Raw genomic sequence first — 25,216 nt, forward strand, 5'->3', positions numbered from 1 at the left:
AATGTTCATGACTCAGTCTCATTCACTCTGATTATATAAATATCTTTTGGCTAAGTATTCTATGGTATCAAAACTAGCTGGCCCACTTAAAATCTCTATGGACTTCCAACTCTCATTATGTAACAATCACAGTATGACTATAACTACTTACCCATGTATTTCAAGGGGAAATTTATACAGCAGTAACAAAATGACAGAGCAGATTTCATGTTTTCAACCAGAATAAACTCAAAAATCATTTTATTAGCCATCATACCCTTCTTCATCAACTTCCTAATTCAAATAAATACATTCCAGTGATAAAAATCTCAAAGTATATTTATAAAGTAATACTGATTTCTCTTCTAATTTTACAGCCCTCTATACCTGAAATTATGAGGAACGAATATAGTTTTGTATCTCGTAGGAATTCCAAAATCACTGTTATTAGTAACATTTAAAATGTATTAATAGGCATTGAGCCAATACCAAAAAGTCACTGAAAATAAAAATCAATGGTTAATTTCAAAAGACTTTTACAAGCCAAAGTTCAGAGTGAATAAACACAGAACATTATAAAATAAAAAAGCCAAAATGAAAAACATATTGACGAAAGAAGCTTAACAGGTTAGACATTTTTCTACAGTTATATACTGTCAGATACCTTATTTCTACTTTTCCCCTTTTATAAATAATAAATTCATTATCTTTTAGTAGTTTTGTGAAAGTAATTCATTCACCTACTTTTTAATATATACAACTACTTTAACTTATCTTTTTCCCACTTATATTTATTTTATAAAATATACCTAGGGTTAATGTTATAAATCACTAGTATGTAACTGTGAAAGAGGCACAATTGGGAGAGAAAGGGATTGCTGTCCATATACGAAGAGTAAATGGTAGTAAGTAAAAATTCTATTGATCCATGGACATACACATTTAGTCTCTCAGAAATTTATCATCATATTTTCTATTATTTTAATTGCCTTTTCTGCAAGTGTTAGAACTGTTGATCTTTCTTGCTGCTGCTGTACATCTACTAAGATAAACATTTTGCTATCAAGTATATTCTCTTTTAAAAAAATTACTTTTTTCTAAAGCCTTATCCCTAATAATTCACTATTGAATACTTTAGAAATAGTACTTAGAATACCAATAATAAATCAGTAATTTATTATTACTAATACATTAAGTATAGACACTAGTAATTATTAGTTATTACTAATTATAATACAAATTATAATATAAATATAAATTTTATAAAAATTATAAAAATAGTAATGACTATTTTTGTCATTACTACTTAGAAATTATTAGTAACTAAATAATAATAGTAATTAGTAATAACTGATAGTAATTTATTAGCTTCTATTCTTTCAAGTATGTCTCATGTTTTTTGTTTTCTGAACTGTAAGTACCTTGAAAATTAATGTTTTTTTTTTTTCTTTTTGGCCTTTAGGCCCCAAGAGTCACTGAATTGTTTCTGAATTTAAATAAAGGACATGAGGTTTTTTTCTTTTCCTTTTTTTTTTTTTTTTTTGAGATGGAGTGTCGCTCTTGTTGCCCAGGCTGGAGTACAACGGCGCAATCTCAGCTCACCACAACCTCCACCTCCAGGGTTCAAGCAATTCTCCTGCCTCAGCCTCCTGGGAAGCTGGGATTACAGCCATGTGCCACCACGCCCAGCTAATTTTGTATTTTTAGTAGAGACAGGGTTTCTCCATGTTGGTTAGGTTGGCCACGAACTCCCAACCTCAGGTGATCCACGCGCCTCGGCCTCCAAAGTGCTGGGATTACAGGCATGAGCCACCGCGCCCGGCCAAAGGACACGGCTTTGAGTAAACCTACCTCTTCTCTTCTCTCTTCTGCAGAAGGAGTTTTAAGTTCTCGTGCTGTATCATCTTTCGGGTCGAAAAGATATATGTAATCTGAAGAGTAACTAACGAGAATCTCTTGACCATCTTCGCTGTAACACAGAGATGTCACTCTGCAGGACTTATTATTAAGATGGGAAGGAATAAAACGGGCAACCATTCCAGTAGTCCCTCGACCTGCATAATTTCCTAAATAAGAAACAAGAAGTTATTTAAAATTAATGTTTTAAAGAAAAACATTTTTTAAAACTCTTAATCTGAATTATTACATATGTGACTTAAAGTAGCAACATAAATAAAAGCCATCACATTTATTTCTAGTAGAGGTTCTTTCTCTGTAGTCAGATTTTGTAACGAAACAAAAAAGAATATGACATAAAGGTAATATCTCTACAAAAAAAATTCATGATTGTCTAGAATTCCAGATTACATACGCTTTGTTGAAATGAGTTAATTAAGGAAAATGATTTATAAATACAGTCACATGAAGTCATCTTCCAAAAGTTTGCCCCAAATTAAGATAGTAAAGTTTTACAAAAAACTGATACTTATTAGCATACTACATAAATTAGTATGCAATGTATGCAATATCCTTAAGATGATACACTTTTACTTTTTAAAAAAATTTCTGGGCCAGGCGCGGTGGCTCAAGCCTGTAATCCCAGCACTTTGGGAGGCCGAGACGGGCAGATGACAAGGTCAGGAGATCAAGACCATCCTGGCTAACCCGGTGAAACCCCGTCTCTACTAAAACATACAAAAAACTAGCCGGGCGAGATGGCGGGCGCCTGTAGTCCCAGTCCTGAGGCAGGAGAAAGGCGTAAACCCGGGAGGCGGAGCTTGTAGTGAACTGAGATCCGGCCACTGCACTCCAGCCTGGGTGACAGAGCGAGACTCCGTCTCAAAAAAAAAAAAAAAAAATTTCTGATTGCCACGAAATTTGCCTGTTATATAGTACAGAGTTAAGAATGCTATTCCAATTTTAATTAACTCTGGTACTCAATACAATATAATAGGTGTACAACTGGCACTTTGTGCCCTGGGGGCCCAGAAATGCTAAATTCTAAGAATCCCACAAAGCTGTATAACCTTGCACAATGAAGTCTTATCATGCTCAAAATGTCAATTTGTCCACCTGTTGAGAAACAATAATTAAGCCTATGATTCCACATTATATTACTACTGTTTCCCCTAAATGTACATATCCAAACAGACTGGACTCCTCAATTATTATTAAATATGTGACTTAATGTAGCAATATAAATAAAAGCTATCACAGTTTCAAAAAGAAAGATCTCATCTGGCATTCTCATCTCAATAATCTATGTACATCTTTACTGACATTGTTGGTTTGTTCCCAAGTCCACCTTTATTTTTAACAATATAAAATATGTAAATATATGAATGTGCATTCGGGTGTGTGTGTGTGTGTGTGTAATCCTGGCCTTCCTTTACTGAAAATATGTGAATGGAAGTTGACTTCTAATTGGTTATTTTGGAAGTACTTTGATCCCACAGTGAGTGAAGGGAAAGAGTACTGGTTTATATTAGATTCAAATTCATTATTAATAGCACTTTAAGGTAATAGCAGCATTATTAATAGCACTATAAGGTAAGAAGGAATAAATATATGCTACATATTAATACATACCCCAAGTCACTATTCTAAACAGAATGTGACCTTTACAGATGTAGTTAGTTACAGTGAGGTAACTAATCCAGGGCCCACCTCACCCTAACTGGATTAAGGGTGGGCCCAAATCCAATATGACTAGTGCCCTAAGAGGAAAATGTAAACGCAGACACACATGGGGAGAATGGCATGTAAAGACAGTGGCAGAGATTAGAGTGATTCATCTACACCAAGGGGATGCCAAGGATTGGCAGCAACCACCACAAGCTAGGGGAGATCGTGGAACAGAACCTCTGGTAGAAACCAATCATAAGACATCCTGATTTCAGAAATTGAGCCTCCAGAAATTTAAGAGAATAAATTTCTGTTGCTTTAAGATACCCAGTTTGTGGTCATTTGTTATGGTAGTCCTGCCAAACTAATACATCAAATGTTACAACTTTTTAAAGTTAAACTACAAAAGTATCATCCCAAAGGGTCATAAACACTTGGTGAAATGTTATTTTTTTATAATAATCCATACCAAGCAAATACTATTTTCTGAAATTTTATAACAAACAAGGAATTTTAAAACTGAAGATGTCATAAAGATTTACTCTTTGAACTGACAGTCCTATATTTTCTCTAATATTATCTTCTTACCTGTAGCTCTTGTGCCCAGCATTCGCCGATCATATATTCGTACTGAGCTATCAGAACAACCAACAGCAAGGTAATATGGTATTGGTGGGCAAATAGCAACAGATGTGGCAGCACGTCGACAGTTAATTAAAATATCCTATAAAACATAATATAATACCAATTACATACAGCTATACAGCAGAAGTGAAATTATACTTACAACATTTTCTCATTAGTAATTAGAATAACCATTCTCAGAACTCCTAATTCAGTCAAGAATGACAACGAGCGGAAAAATATGGCTTTCTTTTAACTTTTTTTTCAGATTTCTACTAGAAATTATTTCTAATACATTCAGCCTATGTGAAATCAAAATAAATATACTCAATATTTCTAAGAAAGATACTCTTTTCTTTATAGTTGGCCATACAACTCCAAAATTGATAGATTTCTACCACAATATTGTATACTTTCCTTATAAGCCAATCAAAATAAGAAAAAATATGAAAATACTAAACTTAATTAAAATATGGATTTTAAAAATGATCAGTATTTGAGCAATTAAATACATTCTAAAAAGGAAAAAATAAAAATTACTTTCAAATATAAGACTGAAAATACTGAGTAATTATACTAGATCAGCACCAGCTACAAAAAGATGGTAATAAGCCAAGAAACTCATATTTATGTGACCACAATTAAAACTCTTTCCAAACTAGCTACATTTCATACAATGTTATCATACAATTTGAATTATTTCTCAGAAATGCCTGTTAAGTATTCTCATACTCATGAATAATGAACATCTTTAGAAATGTAAAAAATTCAAAATTACCTATATAATGTATCACTAAGTCATTAGTACCATTAGAAATGCCTGCTATTATTGGTCCACTTGACAGTAAAGACGGAGTTATAACCTACCTATGACAAATCTCTCATACTGTCTATGATAACTATTGATTATTTATATAGTATTCATATTTTTTTCTCTTTTTGAGACATTTCTTGCTCTGTTGCCCAGGCTTACAGTGGTGTGATCACAGCTCACTGTAACCTCAGACTCTTGAGGTCAAGTGATCCTCCTGTCTCAGCCTCTCAAGTGGCTAGGACTACAGGTGTACACCACCATACCGGGCTAATTTTTAAAAATTTTTTTGTACAAATAGGGTCTCACTATGTTGCCCAGGCTTATTCATAATATTTTAAATGTAACCATTGCTATTAAAACAGAGCAAAAAATTAACTTTTACATTTTATACTTTTTTTTACTTATAAAACCTTTCTCCTTAACCAGCTCAAAAATAAAGTACACATATAAATACAAACCCTGCAAAAGACAGGTCTTACTATAATGTTATTACTTATCTCTGTAGAATAATTAGAAAATGTAAGAGCTAGTACCCCAAACATATATCCTGAAGGTACTCTGTTGATTCCACACTGTTTTCTCTAATGACTCTCACCGTTCATTCTTCTCAGCAATTTTTTATTTTTATTTTTTGAGATGGAGTCTTGCTCTGTCGCCAGGTTGGAGTGCAGTGCAACCTACGCCTCCCAGGTTCAAGCAATTCTCCTGCCTCAGCCTCCCGAGTAGCTAGGATTATAGGCATGTGCCACCACGCCCAGCTATTTTATTTTGTATTTTTAGTAGAGACGGGGTTTCTCCATGTTGGTCAGGCTGGTCTCGAACTCCTAACCTCAGTTGATCTGCCCGCCTCAGCCTCCCAAAGTGCTGGGATTATAGGCGTGAGCCACAGCGCCCAGCCCCCAGTAATGTTTTTAAGTCAATTTAACCTTATACTTTATTCAATTACTAATTTTAGAACATTACTCTCATTACATAGAATTCATTAACCAAATGCCTTTCATAAATCTAAGTTTTTAGTAGTTAAGCATTACTCTAGTTACCAGTTTTTCTTTATACTCTCTGCTTCATTTCACTTTTATACGTAAAGGAAAAGTTTTACTAAGGAAAGAGTACTTTCACGTCTTATCAGACTTGTTTTTGTATTTTCCTGGAGTTTTTGTTTAGAAAAGCACAACTGAATCTTACTACACTGAAACACTAAAATAGCTTAAGAGAGTTTGCAATAAAAAAATTTAGTACACTTACTCTAAGGAACAGGTATATCAAACACCTCTAATAACCTGATATTTAAACTTACTTCTGAGTTTAGTTCAATGTTTCCCTATTTGCATATGTGTGTATATACAAATACATAACAAAAAAACTGATTAAACTGTATGTTTAAATGTTTTTTGGTTTTGTTTTGTTTGAGATGGAGTCTCACACTGTCACCCGAGCTGGAGTGCAGTGGTGTGATCTCGGCTCACGGCAACCTCCGCCTCCCAGGATCAAGGAATTCTCCTTCCTCAGCCTCCCGATTGAGCTGGGATTACAGGCACCTGTCACCACACCCAGCTAATTTTTTGTATTTTTAGTAGAGACGGAGTTTCACTATGTTGACCAGGCTGATCTCGAACTCCTGACCTTGTGATCCACCTGCCTCAGCCTTCCAAAGTGCTGGGATTATAGGCTTGAGCCACCACACCCAGCCTAAAGGTTTTTCAATTTCTACTTTTTGTTTTATTTCTCTGTTTCAAATATATAAAATAATCTTTTCACCCTAAAGCATGTTAACCAGTTGGTAACTGGTTTAGTTAGCAAGCACTTAACCTGATTAATAGTATTTTTTTTTTGTAACTTTCAGTAAAAATATTTTTTGAATAGTACTTTCTTATTTCATTTCCTACTTCAAAATGATCCAAGGAAAAACTACTGTGCTCTAAATAATGTATGTCAGGAAAAATCACTTGGAATTACTTGTCTGGGGTCAAAAGACTGAATGATTTCTCAGGCCTTTATAAGTTTAAAATAGTATTAAAAGCCAAACATGGTGGCTCATGCCTAGGAGTTTGACACCACTAGCCTGGGCAACATGGCAAGACCTCATATCTACTACAAATCAAGAGAAATTAGTTGGGCATAGTGGCACACACCCGTAGTCCCAGCTACTCAGAAGGCTAAAGCAGGAAGATTACTTGAGCCCAGAAGATTGAGGCTGCAGTAAGCTAGGATTTCACCACTGCACTCCGGCCTGAGATGACAGAGTGAGACCTTGTCTCAAAAAAATACATTAATTAATTTAATTAAATAGTATTAAAGCATAAAAAACTGATAGTAGAGATACTATCTTTAGGAAAGTGAGCTAAATTTGAACAAACATGTTGATAGCATGGTATCTTATTACTTCTTTTTTTAAAAGATAACATGTAATTACGGTTTAAAAGGAGAAAAAAAGACAATAAACTACCACAAGCTTTTATAACTGGTATTTAGTAAGTCGAAGTTGTTTCCATGAGTAAATGAGATATATTGATATAAATTCTTCAGGTTTTTATAATATTAGAGAGTACATACTGAACAATTATTTGAATTTTCATAAATATATTTTAAATGTACAATTAAAATATAAGTTCCCCAACTTCAATATTAACATTTTACATTTTTCAATTTCTGATTATAAAAATATATGCTTATTAAATATTTTAGCAAAACAAAAATTTAAAAATTCACCCATAACCTTACCATCCACATAACTTACTGTCCAATTTTAATTATAACCTTAATTTTTTCTGCATCATTTGTATAAAAATTTAATTCTTACATCTTTACAATCTTCTTTTGTGCAGCTAGTTTTGATGCGTGTATCAAACCACCTAACAGTTCCATCTTCACCACAAGAGAGAAAAGTGTAAGGGTCATTGGGTACAGTCATAATCTGAAGATGAAAAGAAAAGTGCAGATAATCATACTGAACATTTAAACAGATGGTTCTGAAAAATATTCCTACTATTTCATAAAATGATTAAGGTAAAGGTTACAAAAACCATGCATTTTGGTTATTCATGACTTACCCATACTATGATTCAGAATGGTACAATACAGATAGAAATAGATAAGAAGTAACTGTTGAATTAATATGATTCAGGACTTTGAAGATTAGCATTAACTTAACTTCAGATAAAAAGTTATTTGAAGTTATAAACTTCTAACAACCAGGGAAGAATGATTCTCCCCTAGGTAGCTTGTTCAAACTATTCAAAGCTTAATTTTTTTATGTTTTATCTATGTGAATTTATAACTCTATAATAAATACATAAGCAAATTTTCTTCTCTGGTAATGTTTAAGAAAACTGTGGCATGCTGAAACGATTTAAGTGCATAACTCACCTCTCAGAAAAATTTTAATTGTGGTAATGGTTACACAACATGAATATACTTAATATCAACGAAACGTACTCTCGAAACAATAGTTTAAATGTCAAACTTTATACATATTTTACTATAATAATAACCTTTTTTAAAGAAGTACAATATTTTAGATATGCCTGTATCCACTTCTAATTTAGCAATGACAGTACTATAAGTTGAGGCTGTCTATAAACCCTGCCTCAGTAAGTTCCTCTGTCCCTATGTCCCAAAGACCCAGTACTGGCCTGTAGCCTGTTAGAAAGTGAGTGGCAAAGCAGGTAGTGAGCAGCAGGTGAGCGAGCATTACTACCTGAGCTCCACCTCCTGTAGGATCAGCGATGGCATTACATTCTCATAGGAGTGTGGACCCTAAGGTGAAGGGTTTCTCAAAGGTTATGCACTCCTTATGAGAAGCTAATGCCTGGTGATCTGAGGTAGAACAGTTTTAAACCCAAAACCACCCCCACTCCATGTCCATGGAAAAACTGTCTCCTGTGAAACCAGTTCCTGGTGCCTCCGCTATAATGGTTTTCTGTATACAATATTCCTATGTTTGAAACACTGTGTATATGAAAGGTGTTCAAACTCAGCCATCAAGGAACTATAAATTACCACCACAAAGATACACAACTATACCATACCAGAATGGCCAAAATGAAAGAGACTTATAACATCAACTGTTGATGAGGATGTGGAGTAACGGAACACATTACTGACAGGAGTATAAAATGGAACAATCGCAATGGAAAACTATGTATCAATAGCTATTAAAGCTGATCATATGCTTCTCCTATAACCCAGCAATTCCACTAAAAATAAATGCCTGCATGGGGCACGTAAAAACATGCACTAGAATGTTCATAGCAGCACTATTGATATTAGCCAAATACTTGAAACAACCCAAATATCCAACAATAAACTAGGATTAAATTGTTATCTATTCCTAAAATAAAGTACTAAATCATCAGTAATAATTAACAAATCATTACTATTCCCAGCAACATAAATGAATCTCACAAACCTTCTGTGTGAAAAAAGCCAGACACAAAAGAGAAGGCACAGTATGATTCCAATTTTTATAAAATTGTAAAAAAGCCCAAACTAACCTGTACTTTTAAGAGCCTAGAAAGTGGTAAACCCTTTGAAGGGACACACAGGACTTATTGGGGCTGTTTCTTGTTCTAGATGCTGAGTTCACATGTATTTTACTTTGTGAAAATTACCAAGTTGCACAAATATACGATGCCAGCACTTTTCGGTAGGTGTTTTATACTTTTAAAAAATTTACTTGGAAAACCTTTGTCTTAAAAGGTTTACTATCATTGTGGTAAGCAGAATAATGGTAGCCCAAAGATATCTACATCCTATTTGTTAGAACCTACGAATACTTTCCCTTAGATTGCAAAAGGGATTTTCTAGATGTGGTTAATTAAGGATTGTGACCATAAGGAGATTATCCTAAATTATCCACAGAGGCCCAATATAATTACAAGGGTCTTACTGAGCAAAACAAGGCAGGAGAGTCAGAGTCAGAGAAGGAGATAAGATGATGGAAAAAGTTAGAGAGAAAAAGAGATCTGAAGATGCTATGTTGCTGGGTTTGAAGATGGAGGAAGGGGACTTGCTCCAAGGAATGCAAGTAGCCTCCAGAAACTGGAAAAGGCAAGACCAGAAGAAATATACACCTGCCAACACTTCGATTTTAGCCTAGTACACCATATTTCAGACTTCTGACTTCCAGAACAGTAAGATAATAAATTTGTTACTTTAAGCCACGCCCCCCATATATATATATATATATATATTTATGTATATACACACACACATATACTACATACACATATACAAGACATGGTTTGGTTGTGATCCCACCCAAACCTTATCTTGAATTGCCGCATGTTGTGGGAGGGATCCAGTGGGAGGTAATAACTGAATCATCGGGGCAGGTCTTTCCCATGCTGTTTTCGTGATGGTGAGTAAGTCTCACAAGATCTGATGGTTTTTAAAATGGGAGTTTCCCCACACAAGCTCTCTTGTCTGCTCTCATGTGAGACACACTTTCCACCTTCCACCATGATTGTGAGGCCTCCCAGGCACGCACAACTATAAGTCCAATAAACTTTCTTTTGTAAACTGCCCAGTCTCGGGTATGCCTTTGTTAGCAGCATGAAAACGAACTAATACAATATATACTTTTAATTTACTGAACTACAATATATCAATGTCCTTTGCTTCAATTGAACCAATTTTGCAACGAACACAGAATAACAAGATTTATACCCTGCAAAAAATATATAAAAAGTATATTCAACCTAAATAAGCATACACTTCAAGGAAAATGAGAATTTTTACTCATTTCATATTTGTGAAATTGTAACTAGTATTCCATCTAATCAAGTCAGCAATGTTAATTTACTTCTGAAACTATTTCATCAGTAAGAAATATTTATGTAATTTATTGACTTAGCTTTGATGACTTTATTAAGTAAAATGGTCACTTTTGCTTTGTATACTACTGTCTACAAATGAAATTATTGGAAGCATACATTTTCAAGGATATTTATTTTTAAAAACCAGAATACTGAACTTGTTAATCAAATTAATTAATGAACTATGAGCTGTATGTACTCACACTGCTATTATAAAATTAAATTATTAAAACACACATCTATTTCTTATAGTTAATGCCCTTATAAGTTATGTTCAGAAATCTGAATCATTTAGGAACCTTTCCTCACAATTTAACGTTCCTCAAGAAGGAGGGGAAAGTATAAGAATGTTACAGAAGAAACACTTCTGCAATGGCTGAATAAGACCTCTGAAAATATACTTTTTCATAAAAGCACTGAGAACACTACAAAATTTCAAAATCAACTTTTTTAGAACTGTGAAAATTAACCAAGGGATTAGAACAATCCAAGAAACATTTATTCAAGACAAATAACTGAATCTCAAAGAATAGTGCACTTTGAGCCACTTTAACTTGTGATATTTTCCCTAAGTCAATGGCAGCCTTGCGACTATGGTAGTTGTAAAAAACAGTAACTTCGCAGCCACTGAAAGTCACAAAACAAGTTTGGAACTCCCCCAAATGCCCTATCCTCAAAGACTTATCACAATTTAATCTGTCCTTAAGTTCCCTGGAAAAGCTGCCTTTTAAGGGCTTACATGAATTTGGCCATATTCAACCCTATCCTGAGGGTGTTTGTCAAAAATAATCAACAGCAATGATTTAACATCACAGTTCTTGAGGCAGTAATACTAGGTGAGGCAAACAAGAAGCTGACCAGAAAAAATTAAAAGTAAAAAACAAGAATTAGACATTAATAGCAGAATTTGAAAAGCAACAAAATATTTCTGGGAATTTATAAATTATGCACATGTATAAGGACGTGCACATGTCAAAGAAGGACCCAAGAAGGCCCTACTCTAACATCCCTGGCTGACCTTGAGGCTCTGAACAAGCAAGAAGTGAAAGCTAAGGCAGAGTTGTAAATTTCCAGGGCACCTGAAGGCAACCCAAACACACAGACCCCTTTGACAAAGACTGGCAGGCTTACTGGTTCAAGGCATTTAAAGAAATGTCTATTTAATCCTTAGGTGATGACTAAGCTAACCAAGCACAGACTACAGTGCCTACACCTGAAAAAGAATATAGATTTAACAGAATTAGTCTAGGAAAATCACTAAACAAACAGCAATGAAAACAACAAACAGCAACAATGTTTTTCCATTTATTCCATGCTCACGGATTGGAAGAATCAGTATCATTAAAATGACCATTCAGCCCAATACAACCCACAGATTCAATGCTATTCCTATCAAACTACTAACATTGTTTTTCACAGAATTAGAAAAAACTATTCTAAAATTCACATGGAACCAAAAAAGAGCCTGAATAGCCAAAGCAATCTTAAGCAAAAAGCACAAAGCCAGAGGTATCACATTACTTGACTTCAAACTATACTTTAAGGCTATAGTAACCAAAACAGCATAGTACTGGTACAAAAACAGACACACAGACAGACCAATGAAACAGAATAGAGAACCCAGAAATAAAGCCACACACCTACAGTCATCTGATCTTCAACAAAGTTGACAAAAATAAGCAATGGGGAAAGGACTCCCTATTAAATAAATGGTGTTGGGATCACTGGCCAGCCCTATGTAGAAGAACGAAATTGGACCCCCCTACATTTCACCACATATAAAAATTAACTCAAGATGGATTCCAGATTTAAATGTAAGACCTCAAACTATAAGAATCCTAAAAGAAAATACAGGAAACACCATTCTAGACATTGGCCTTGAGAAAGAAATTATGACTAGGTCCTCAAAAGCCACTGTAACAAAAACAAAAATTGACAAGTGGGACCTAATTAAACTAAAAAGTTCTGCACAGCAAAAGAAACTATCAACAAAGTAAACCAACAACCTAAAGAATGAAAGAAAATACTTGCAAACTATGCACTCGACAAAGGTCTAATATCCAGAATCTACAAAGAACTTAAAAAATTTCAGGCCTGTAATCCCAGCACTTTGGGAGGCTGAGGCGGACGGATCATGAGGTCAGGAGATAGAGACTATCCTGGTTGACACGGTGAAATCCCATCTCTACTAAAAATACAAAACATTAGCTGGGCGTGGTTACACGCGCCTATAGTCCCCACTACTTGGGAGGCTGAGGCAGGAGAATCATTTGAACGCGGGAAGCGGAGGTTGCAGTGAGCCGAGCCGAGATCGCACCACTGCACTCCAGCCTGGCGATGAAGCAAGACTCCATCTCAGAAAAAAAAAAAAAAAAAAGAACTTAAAAAATTAAACAAGCAAAAACCAAATAAGCCCCTTAAAAAATCAGCAAAATAAATAGATGCTTCGCCAAAGACCTACAAGGAGTCAACAAACACAAAACGAAATGTTCCACATCCACTAATCTCAGAGAAATGCAAATCAAAACCACAATGAGATACCATCTCATATGAGTGAGAATGGCTATTACTAAAAAGTCAAGAAACAAAAGTTGCTGGTGAGGCTGCAGAGAAAAAGGAATACTTACATACACTTGGTGGGAAGGTAAATTAGTTCAGCCACTATGGAAAACAATTTGGAGATTTCTCAAAGAACTCAGAATGACCATTCAACCCAGCAATCCCAATCCTGGGTATATATCCAAAAGAAAACAAATTGTTCTACCAAAAAGACACATGCAATCACATGTTCATCTCGGCACTATTCACAATAGCAAAGACATGGAGTCAACCTATGTGCCTATCAATGGTGGACTGAATGAAGCAAACGTGGTACATACACATAGAACACTATGCAGTCACACAAAAGAATGAAATCATGTCCTTTGCAGCAACTAAGATGCAGCTGGAGGCCATTATCCTAAGCAAATTAACACAGGAAAAGGAAATCAAATACAACACATTCTCACTTGTAAGTAGGAGCTACACATTGGGTACCTGTGGACATAAAGATGGCAACAACAGAAACTGTGAACCAGTAGAGTGGGGAGGGAGAAAGGGAAGGAAGGGGTGAAACACTAACTACTGGGTACTATGCTCAGTTCCTGGGTAATGAGATCATTTGTATCCCAAACCTCAGCATCATGCAATATACCTACGAAACAAACCTGCACATGTACCCGTCGAATCTAAAATAAAAGTTGAGGGAAAAAATGAATCCATAAAGTAAGAAAAAAGCTACTGGGCAAACTGGTTATCTACATGCAAAATAATTAAGTTGGGTCCTTACCCTACATATGCACAAATTATTTCAAAATGGATTAAAGATCTAAACCTACAAACTGAAAGTATAAAACTCCTAGAAGAAAACACGGGGGAGGCCAGGAGCGGTGGTTCCTGCCTTATAAGCCCAGCACTTCGGAGGCGGAGATGGGCAGATTGCCTGAGCTCAGGAGTTCGAGACCAGACTGGGCAACACGGTGAAACCCCATCTCTACTAAAATACAAAAAATCAGCTGGGCGTGGTGGCGTGTGTCTGTAACCCCAGCTACTCAGGAGGCTGAGGCAGGAGAATTGCTTGAACCTGGGAGGCAGAGGTTGCAGTGAGCTGAGATTGTACCACTGCACTCCAGGTAACAGAGCAAGACTCCGTCTCAAAAAAAAGGTAAGAAAACATGGGGGAGAAGCTTCATGACATCGGATTTCACAATGATTTATGAGATATAACAACAAAATCACAGTTAACAAAGCAATAACAGACAAGTGGAACTACATCAAACTTAACAGGGTAAAAAGGTAATCTATGGAACGGGTGAAAATATTTATGAACCATGTATCTGACAAAGGGTTAATACTCCGAATATATAGAGTCCTATATTAACAACAAAAAAATAATGCAGTTAAAAAATAAGCAAAGGAGATTTCTCCAAAGAAGATACACAGATGGCCAAGAAGCATATGAAAAGAACCTCAACTTCACTAATCTTTGGAGAAATGAAACTCTCAACCATAGTAAGATAAAACTTCAAGTCCACTGGAATGCCCACTAAAAAAAAAATAGTAAGTGTTGGCAAGGAGACAGAGAAACTGGCACCCTGCACACAGCTGGTAGGCATGTAAAATGGCGGAGCTGCTATGGAAAATAGTATGGCAGGTCTTCAAAAATTTAAAAATGGAATTACCATATGATCCAGCAATCTCTGCTTCTGGGTATAGATCCAAAAAAAAAACTGGAAATGGGATCTTGAAGAGATATTTGCACACTCATGTTCACTGCAGCATTATTCACGATAGCCAAGGAATAGAAGCAACCTAAATATCCACCACTAGATGAATTTAATTAATTGTTTATTTTTGTCTCACTCTATCGCCCGGCTGGAGTACAGTGGCGCGATCTCAGCTCACTGCAACCTCTGCCTCCTGTGTTCAAGTGATTCTCCTGCCTCAGCCTCCCAAGTAACTGGGACTACAGGCATGTGCCACCACACCCAGCTAATTTTTGCATTTTTAGTAGAGACAGGGTTTTACCAAGTTGGCCAGGATGATCTCGATCTCTTGACTTCGTGATCCACCCTCCTCAGCCTCCCAAAGTGCTGGGATTATGGGTATGAGCCACCATGCCTGACCTATTTATTTATTTTGAGACAAAGTCTCACTCTGTCACCCAGGCTGGAGTGCAATGGCATGATCTCAGCTCACTGCATCCTCCACCTCTTGGTTTCAAGTGATTCTCCTGCCTCAGACTCGCGAGTAGCTAGGACTACAGGCACCTGCCACCACACCTGGCTAATTTTTGTAGTTTCAACAGAGGTGGGGTTTCGTCATGTTGTCAAGGCTGGTCTTGAACTCCTAACCTCAAGTGATCTGCCCACCTTGGCCTCCCAAAGTGCTGGGATCACAGGCATGAGCCACAGCACCCAGCCTAGATAAATGAATAAAGAAAATGTGGTATATACATCCAGTAGAATCTTCTCCTGCCTTAAAAAGGAAATAAATTCTGATATATGCTACAATATGATCATGCTAAGTGAAGTAAGTCAGACATCAAAAGTCAAATACTGCATAATTACAATTATATGAGGTATCTAAAATAGTCAAATTCTTAGAAATAGAAAGTAGAATGATGGTTGCCAGAGACTAGGATAAGGAAGAAAGGGGGATTGTTGATAGATGCAGAGTACCAGTTTTGAAAAAAAAAAATTCTATGCTGATTAAAGTTTGTACATGTATTTGGCAAAAATCATCTTGGGTAAATGGGTCTATCATGTTAAAATGACCTGTCTTTTGTTTGTGTGCTGTTTTGGATTTTGATTTAATTTTCTAAAAAATAAATTATGTTAACACAGAAAATTTCATATGTGGTAAAAAAAAAAAGTTGACTCAAGTCATACTGTAACAAAAGTCAAATCCAGATAGATGATAGATCTAAATGTTAAAGACAAAGCAATGAAATTAAAGTAGAAGAATATCTTCATAACTCTGGCATAGGAAAAGATTTCTTAATCAGGATAAAAAAGGCACTAATTACAAAGGAGCAGACCAATATACTAGACAACATTAAATACTTTTCTTCATCAAAAGACACCATTTTAGGCTGAAATCCCAGCACTTTAGGAGGCAGAAGCAGGAGGATTTCTTGAGCCCAGGAGTTCTAGACAAGCCTGGGTAAGAGGTAAGGCCCCATCTCTACAAACAATTTTTTAAAACTTACCCAGGTGCAGTAGTGCATGCCTGTGGTCCCAGCTATTTGGGAGGCAAGACGATTCCTTGAACCCAGGAGTTTGAGGCAGCTGGGGGCTATAATCATGCCACTGCCCTCCAGCCTGGGTGACAAAGTGAGACTGCATCTCTCAAAACAAACAAAACCCCTCACCATTAGGAGAGTGAAAATACAACCACAGAATAGGAAAAGATAGGCTCATATGCAGAAGATATTACAAAAAAAAAACCTCCTATAATAACAAGACAGACAACCCAACAGAAAAAAATAGGCAACAGATTTGACTACACATTTCATAAGAGTACATCCAAATAACCAACAAACATATGAAGAGATGCTCAGCCTCAGCAGTATCAGCACAGAAAGGCAAATGGAAACCAATTAAGATGATACTATACATCCACCAAAGTAGAGCTGAAAATACCAACTGTTGGCAAAAATGAGAAGCAACAGGACCTCTTACATGCTGTTAGTGGGAAAGTAAGTTGTTACTACACTTTGGAAAACTATTTGGCATTATCTCTAAAATAACCAAACATATATTCTATGACCCAGCAATTTTACCACTAAGTATACACCCAAACAAATGTGTGCATTTGTGTACTGAAAGACATGTAAAAGAATGTTCTCCAAACTTCCATCAGCATAGAACAGATAAATCAATTGTGGTATATTCATATAATGGAATACTATACAGCAATAAAATGGACAAATTATAATTGCAAGAAACATGCATGAATTTCACAAATGAGTTAAGATTTTGCTCAGCAAAAGAAGCCAGATACAAAAACAACAACAAAGACACAAAAAGCCATAAAGTATACTTCCATTTATATAATGTTCAAAAACAGAAAAACAGGGGTATTACAAAAAACAGAAAACTCCAGAGTGTTAGGACTCAGGATAAAGGAGCTTCGGAATACTTAATGTGCTAGGTGGTAGTTACATGAATAGATTTGCTTTGTGATAATTCACTAAGCCATATACTTAGGATTTATGTACTTTTCCTATATGTTCTGTACTTCAATTTAAAAATTTTTAAATAGTGAATGGAATAAGGTCTAATAAGCAGGTCTGATATGGCTAATCAGAATTTCCCCAGACTACAAAAAAAAATAGAGAGAATAATGAAGTAGTAAACCAAAGACCTACTGACTGAAAATTTCCTACATTTTTCAAGATGCCAATTGCTCACATCAAGAACATCAACAAATCCCAAGTATAAATATAAAAAACAATCCACATCAAGACACACTGTTGTGACATAAAATTTTAAAAAAAAACGGCAAAGAAAAACAAAATTAAAAGTAGTTGAGGAAAAGAAAGAGGTTACCTACAGAGGAACCACAATCAGACTGATGTCTGACTTTGCAACTTCAACAATGGAAGTCAGAATATAATGGAGTATCATCTGAAATAGAATAACTAACAAATGAAGTCCATACCCAGCAAAACTACCTTTGAAAAACTGGCATTAAAAAAAAAAAAAAAAAAAAAAAAAAAAGACATTTTTCACAAAGGAAAGAAAAGGAAGAAAGGAAAGAATGAATGAAGGAAAGAAAAGTAAACTGAAATTGTTTTCTATCAACAAACTCTCATTTAAAAAAAAAAAAAACTGCGGGCCGACACAGTGGTTCACGCCTGTAATCCCAGCACTGTGAGAGGCCGAGGCGGGCAGATCACCTGAGGTCGGGAGTTTGAGACTAGCCTGGCCAACATGGAGAAACCCAATCTCTCCTAAAAAAAAAAAAAATACAAAATTAGCCAGGAGTGGCGGTACGCGCCTGTAATCCCAGCTACTCAGGAGGCTGACAGGAGAATTACTGGAACCTGGGAGGCAGAGGTTGCAGTGAGCCAAGATCATGCCACCACACTACAGCCTGGGCAACAAGAACTAAACTCCGTCTCAAAAAAAAAAAAAAAAAAAAAAAAAAAAAAAACAAAGAAAAGAAAAACTGCTAAAGGATGTACCTTCAGTACAAAATAATACCACATGGAAAATGTGTGATGGGAAGAAGGAAAGGTAAGCCAAAGGTATTAGTAAATATGCAGGTAAATCTAAATAAACAACAAACACCAACAGTAAACCAATAATATCTAATTCATGAGAGAAAACAGAATATAACTAAATCCTGCACAATATAATCATATAAAACTGAACAAGGTATGTTCCAAGTTCCTTTATTCAGGAGAAGGGTAGAAATATTTACTGATGTTTGGCTTTGTTCAATATTCTTGTGAAAGTAGCTGGGGTAACCTCCGGAATAACAAAAATGAATGTCTATCTTACAAGCAAGAAACGGAAACACAATGGACAAAAAGTAAAATACTTAAGTAACTCAAAAGGTAGACTTTATTTCTGTTTTTATTTTTGAGACAAATTCTCACTCTGTCGCCCAGGTTGGAGTACAGTGGCGCAGTCTTGGCTCGCTGCAACCTCTGTCTCCTGGGTTGTTCAAGCAATTCTCGAGCCTCGGCCTCCCAAGTAGCTGGGATTACGGGCGCGCACCACCATGCCCAGCTGATTTTTGTACTTTTAGTAGAGACAGGGTTTCACCAAATTAGCCAGGCTGGTCTCAAATTCCTGGCCTCAAGTGATCTGCCTGCCTCAGCCTCCCGAAGTGCTCAGATTACAGGTGTGAGCCACCACATCTGGCCTCAAAAGGTGGACTTTGAAAAGGAGAGGAAGGTAAATAAAGATTGGAAACTTTCTTTAAAAAGTAGAAAACATAGAATAGGGGATAGAAACAAATCCAAATATATCAGTACTCACAAAAACGTAAATTCATAAATCTCCAGTAAAACCCCAAAACTGTGAGACTGGATAAGAAAATAAAATCTAGCGATATACTACTCATATAAGTACAAACAAAAACATGAGGACATAAAAGAACTAGAATTCAAATGATGGAAAAAATACACCAGTTTAACACAAAAAAATGGGAAACCTATCAATAATTTAATACAAAAAAATGACATGCAAGTATTTCAAAAGAGCACTCTGGAGGCTGGTACAGTGGCTCACAGCTATAACCTTGGCACTGTGAGAGGCCCAGGTGGAAGGACTGTATGAGCTCAGGAGTTGGAGACCAGCCCTGGCAACATAGCAAAACCCTGTCTCAACAACAACAACAACAACAACAACAAAATTAAATTAGTTGGGCATGGGGGCATACGCCTGTAGTCCCAGCTACTCAAGAGGCTGAGGTGAGAAGATTGCTTGAGCCTGGGAGTTTGAAGCTGCAGAGAGTCATGGTCATGCTACTGCACTCCAGTGTGAGTAACAGTGTGACCTTGTATCATAAATAAAAGAGCACTCAGTTGTGCAAGCATTTTTTCTGAACCAAATAAAGCACTATAATTGAGTCTTAAATTTATTCCACCTTATTTCATTCAGCTCAGGTCTTAAGCTCATTAATATCCTTTAGGAATCTGATTCTTTTGTCTACCATACTAGAGTCCCTTCTATCATACAAAAATGTGATAAGCTACTTTACACAAGCGAGTGATTGTTTAAAAGGGTAAAGCCTAGTACAGAGTCATGCAGCACAGTAACAGAGGTATCTTTAAAGGTAAACATCTATTTGCTTACAGCATGGTTGCTCAAGCAATTACAAACCCATCTTAGAGTACTATTACTTGCATCTTATTTCTTAACTTTATCCAGAAGCCTATCAAGACACATTTTCTCAAATGCTCTGCTGACACCTAGATATTGTCAATAATTTACATGCAACAAATATGCATACACACACATCTGTACATGTACACACAGGCATCTACACATGCATGAACACTTAATCAAAAATACACACACTTACATATATATCATATAATCATAATAATACCATACCTCATAAGTAGTTCCATAATGGCACGTAAATTGGCATTGTCTGTTGGTTTCTGCATCTTGCTCAACATTGGTATAAAATATTACTCCATCTCCAGAGCAGGATACAATCTGTTTATCATTTGTGCAAGGTAAGAACTTTGCACTAAATATGTTTGCTCGGTGCCCTGAACGAATTGTTGTCAAAACCTAAAACACAGAGAGAAAGCAGTTAATGGTAACTTATTTCCTAGAAATATTCCTTTTTAATATAATCATAGCCAGTAATATATTCTCATTAACATTATCATCTTAGTGAAAGACTATCACTAGACTGCAAGCTATTATAATTTTTAAAAATCAGAATCCCATATATTTCTTTTGTTCCTGTGAGATGTGAATAAGATGGAGTACCATCAACAGGAACAGTGTCATGAAAATAAAACATGCATATTTCCATTTATTTAGTTTATCTGACTCACTCATAAAATCTCAGTAAATAACAAAGAACTACTTTGACTTTTGAAATTTACTGTATGCTAAATGATTAAGTTATTCCCTTTCAGGATGACAAAACAATAAACTGAATTTTAATGATTTTCATAAAATCAAAGTAATGAAATGGTACAGATAAGACACAGCAAAAGTTCCTACTTGGTTTTTTGTCCTTGTGATAGTTTGCTGAGAATGATGGTTTCCAGCTTCATCCATGTTCCCACAAAGGACATAAACTCAGCCCTTTTTATGGCTGCATAGTATTCCATGGTGTGGATGTGCCACATTTTCTTAATTCAGTCTATCACTGATGGACATTTGGGTTGGTCCCAAGTCTTTGCTATTGTGAATAGTGCTACAATAAACATACATGTGCATGTATCTTTGTAGCAGCATGATTTATAATCCTTTGGATATATACCCAGTAATGGGATGGCTGGGTCAAATGGTATTTCTAGTTCTAGATCCTTGAGGAATCGCCACACTGTCTTTCACAATGGTTGAACTAGTTTACAGTCCCATCAACAGTGTAAAAGTATTCCTGTTTCTCCACATCTTCTCCAGCACGTGTTGTTTCCTGACTTTTTAATGACTGCCATTCTAACTGGTGTGAGATGGTATCTCATTTTGGTTTTGATTTGCATTTCTCTGATGGCCAGTGATGATGGGCATTTTTTCATGTGTCTGTTGGCTGCATAAATGTCTTCTTTTGAGAAGTGTCTGTTCATATCCTTTGCCCACTTTTTGATGGGGCTGTCTGTTTTTTTCTTGTAAATTTGTTTGAGTTCTTTGTCGACTTTGGATATTAGTCCTTCGTCAGATGAGCAGATTGCAAAAATTTTCTCCCGTTCTGTAGGTTGCCTGTTCACTCTGATGGTGGTTTCTTTTGCTGTGCAGAAGCTCTTTAGTTTAATTAGACCCTGTTTGTCAATTCTGGCTTCTGATGCCGTTGCTTTTGGTGTTTTAGACATGAAGTCCTTGCCCATGCCTATATCCTGAATGGTACTGCCTAAGTTTTCTTCTAGGATTTTATGGTTTTAGGTCTAACATTTAAGTCCTTAATCCCTCTTGAATTAATTTTTGTATAAGGTGTAAGGAAGGAATCCAGTTTCAGCTTTCTACATATGGCTAGCCACTTTTCCCAGTACCATGTATTAAATAGGGAATCCTTTCCCTATTTCTTGTTTTTGTCAGGTTTGTCAAAGATCAGATGATTGTAGATGTGTGGTATTATTTCTGAGGGCTCTGTTCTTTTCTGTTGGTCTACATCTCTGTTTTGGTACCAGTACCATGCTGTTGTGGTTACTGTAGTCTTACAGTATAATTTGAAGTCAGGCAGCATGATGCCTCCAGCTGTGTTCTTTTGGCTTATGATTGCCTTGGCAATGTGGGCTCTTTTTTGGTTCCATATGAACTTTAAAGTAGTTTTTGCCAATTCTGTAAAGAAAGTCATTGGTAGCTTGATGGGGATGGCATTGAATCTATAAATTATCTTGGGCAGTATGGCCATTTTCACGATATTGATTCTTCCTATCCATGAACATGGAATGTTCTTCCATTTGTTTGTGTCCTCTTTTATTTTGTTGAGCAGTGGTTTGTAGTTCTCCTTGAAGAGGTCCTTCACTTCCCTTGTAAGTTGGATTCCTAGGTATTTTATTCTCTTTGAAGCAATTGTGAATGGGAGTTCACTCATGATTTGACTCTCTGTCTGTCTATTATTGGTGTAGAGGAATGCTTGCGATTTTTGCACACTGATTTTGTATCCTGAGACTTTGCTGAAGTTGCTTATCAGCTTAAGGAGATTTTGGGCTGAGATGATGGGGATTTCTAAATATACAATCATGTCATCTGCAAATGGGGACAATCTGACTTCCTCTTTTCCTAACTGAATATCCTTTATTTCTTTCTCCTGCCTGATTGCCCTGGCCAGAACTTCCAACATTATGTTGAATAGGAGTGGTGAGAGAGGGCATCCCTGTCTTGTGCTGGTTTTCAAAGGGAAAGCTTCCAGGTTTTGCCCATTCAGTATGATATTGGCTGTGGGTTTGTCATAAATAGCTCTTATTATTTTGAGATACGTCCCATCAATACCTAATCTATTGAGAGTTTTTAGCGAGAAGGGCTGTTGAATTTTGTCAAAGGCCTTTTCTGCATCTATTGAGTTAATCATGTGGTTTTCGTCTTTGGTTCTGTTTATACGCTGGATTACGTTTATTGATTTGCATATGTTGAACCAGCCTTGCATCCCAGAGATGAAGCCCACTTGATCATGGTGGATAAGCTTTTTGATGTGCTGCTAGATTTGGTTTGCCAGTATTTTATTGAGGATTTTTGCATCGATGTTCATCAGGGATACTGGTCTAAAATTCTCTTCTTTTGTTGTGTCTCTGCCAGGCTTTGGTATCAGGATGATGTTGGCCTCATAAAATGAGTTAGGGAGGATTTCTCTTTTTCTGTTGATTGGAATAGTTTCAGAAGGAATGGTACCAGCTCCTCCTTGTACCATTGGTAGAATTCGGCTATGAATCATCTGGTCATGGACTTTTTTGGTTGGTAGGCTATTAATTATTGCCTCAATTTCAGAGCCTGTTATTGGTCTATTCAGGGATTCAACTTCTTCCTGGTTTAGTCTTGGGAGGGTGTGTGTGTCCAGGAATTTATCCGTTTCTTCTAGATTTTCTAGTTTATTTGCGTAAAGGTGTTTATAGTATTCTTTGATGGTAGTTTGCATTTTCTGTGAGATCAGTGGTGATATCCCCTTTATCATTTTTTATTGTATCTATTTGATTCTTCTCTCTTCTTCTTTATTAGTCTTGCTAGCAGTCTATCAATTTTGTTGATCTTTTCAAAAAACCACCTCCAGGATTCATTGATTTTTTGAAGGATTTTTTGTGTCTCTATCTCCTTCAGTTCTGCTCTGATCTTAGTTATTTCTTGCCTTCTGCTAGCTTTTGAATGTGTTCCCTCTTGCTTCTCTAGCTCTTTTAATTGTGATGTTTGGGGGGTCAATTTCCTGCTTTCTCTTGTGGGCAGTTAGTGCTATAAATTTCCCTCTACACACTGCTTTAAATGTGTCCCAGAGATTCTTGTATGTTGTGTCTTTGTTTTCATTGGTTTCAAAGAACATCTTTATTTCTGCCTTCATTTCGTTATGTACCCAGTAGTCATTCAGGAGCAGGTTGCTCAGTTTCCATGTAGTGAGCGGTTTTGAGTGAGTTTCTTAATCCTGAGTTCTAGTTTGATTGCACTGCGGTCTGAGAGACAGTTTGTCATTTCTGTTCTTTTACATTTGAAGAGGAGTGCTTTACTTCCAACTATGTGGTCAATTTTGGAATAAGCATGAAATGTGGTGCTGTGAAGAATGTATATTCTGTTGATTTGGGGTGGAGAGTTCTGTAGATGTCTATTAGGTTCACTTGGTGCAGAGATGAGTTCAATTCCTGGATATCCTTTTAAACTTTCTGTCTGGTGGATCTGTCTAATGTTGACAGTGGGGTGTTAAAGTCTCCCATTATTATTGTGTGGGAGTCTAAGTCTCTTTGTAGGTCTCTAAGGACTTGCTTTATGAATCTGGGTGCTCCTGTATTGGGTGCATATATATTTAGGATAGTTAGCTCTTCTTGTTTAATTGATCCCTTTACCATTATGTAATGGCCTTCTTCATCTCTTCTGATCTTTGTTGGTTTAAAGTCTATTTTATCAGAGACCAGGATTGCAACCCCTGCCTTTTTTTGTTTTCCATTTGCTTGGTAGATCTTCCTCCATCCCTTTATTTTGAGCCTATGTGTGTCTCTGCACGTGAGATGGGTCTCCTGAATACAGCAGACTGATAGGTCTTGACTCTTCATCCAATTTGCCAGTCTGTGTCTTTTAATTGGAGCATTTAGCCCATTTACATTTAAGGTTAATATTGTTATGTGTGAATTTGATCCTGTCATTATGATGTTAGCTTGTTATTTTGCTCGTTAGTTGATGCAGTTTCTTCCTAGCATCGATGGTCTTTACAATTTGGCATGTTTTTGCAGTGGCCGGTACCGGTTGTTCCTTTCCATGTTTAGTGCTTCCTTCGGGAGCTCCTGTAGGGCAGGCCTGGTGGTGGCACAATCTCTCAGCATTTGCTTGTCTGTAAAGGATTTTATTTCTCCTTCACTTATGAAACTTAGTTTGGCTGGATATGAAATTCTGGGTTGAAAATTCTTTAAGAATGCTGAATACTGGCCCCCACTCTCTTCTGGCTGGTAGAGTTTCTGCCAAAAGATCCGCTGTTAGTCTGATGGGCTTCCCTTTGTGGGTAGCCCGACCTTTCTCTCTGGCTGCCCGTAACATTTTTTCCTTCA

At 36.4% G+C, this 25,216-nt stretch overlaps 1 protein-coding gene across 10 annotated transcripts in view; it reads right to left on the reverse strand.

Annotated features, from left to right (window-relative positions):
• The window catches only part of DCAF6 (DDB1 and CUL4 associated factor 6), a 140,819-nt gene that overhangs the window by 78,832 nt on the left and 36,771 nt on the right, over nt 1-25,216 (reverse strand). For all 10 annotated transcript variants that reach the window (XM_037986001.2, XM_037985999.2, XM_007989634.3 and 7 more), the window contains 4 exons: nt 20,409-20,594; nt 7,782-7,895; nt 4,132-4,267; nt 1,831-2,045 (listed from right to left, as the gene is read on the reverse strand). In XM_037986001.2, the coding sequence (XP_037841929.2) occupies nt 1,831-2,045; nt 4,132-4,267; nt 7,782-7,892 (462 nt within the window). In that variant the 5' untranslated portion in view covers nt 7,893-7,895; nt 20,409-20,594. The remainder of the gene's footprint in view (nt 1-1,830; nt 2,046-4,131; nt 4,268-7,781; nt 7,896-20,408; nt 20,595-25,216) is intronic.

Source organism: Chlorocebus sabaeus, chromosome 25, assembly GCF_047675955.1.
Source record: "Chlorocebus sabaeus isolate Y175 chromosome 25, mChlSab1.0.hap1, whole genome shotgun sequence".
NCBI lineage: Eukaryota > Metazoa > Chordata > Mammalia > Primates > Cercopithecidae > Chlorocebus > Chlorocebus sabaeus.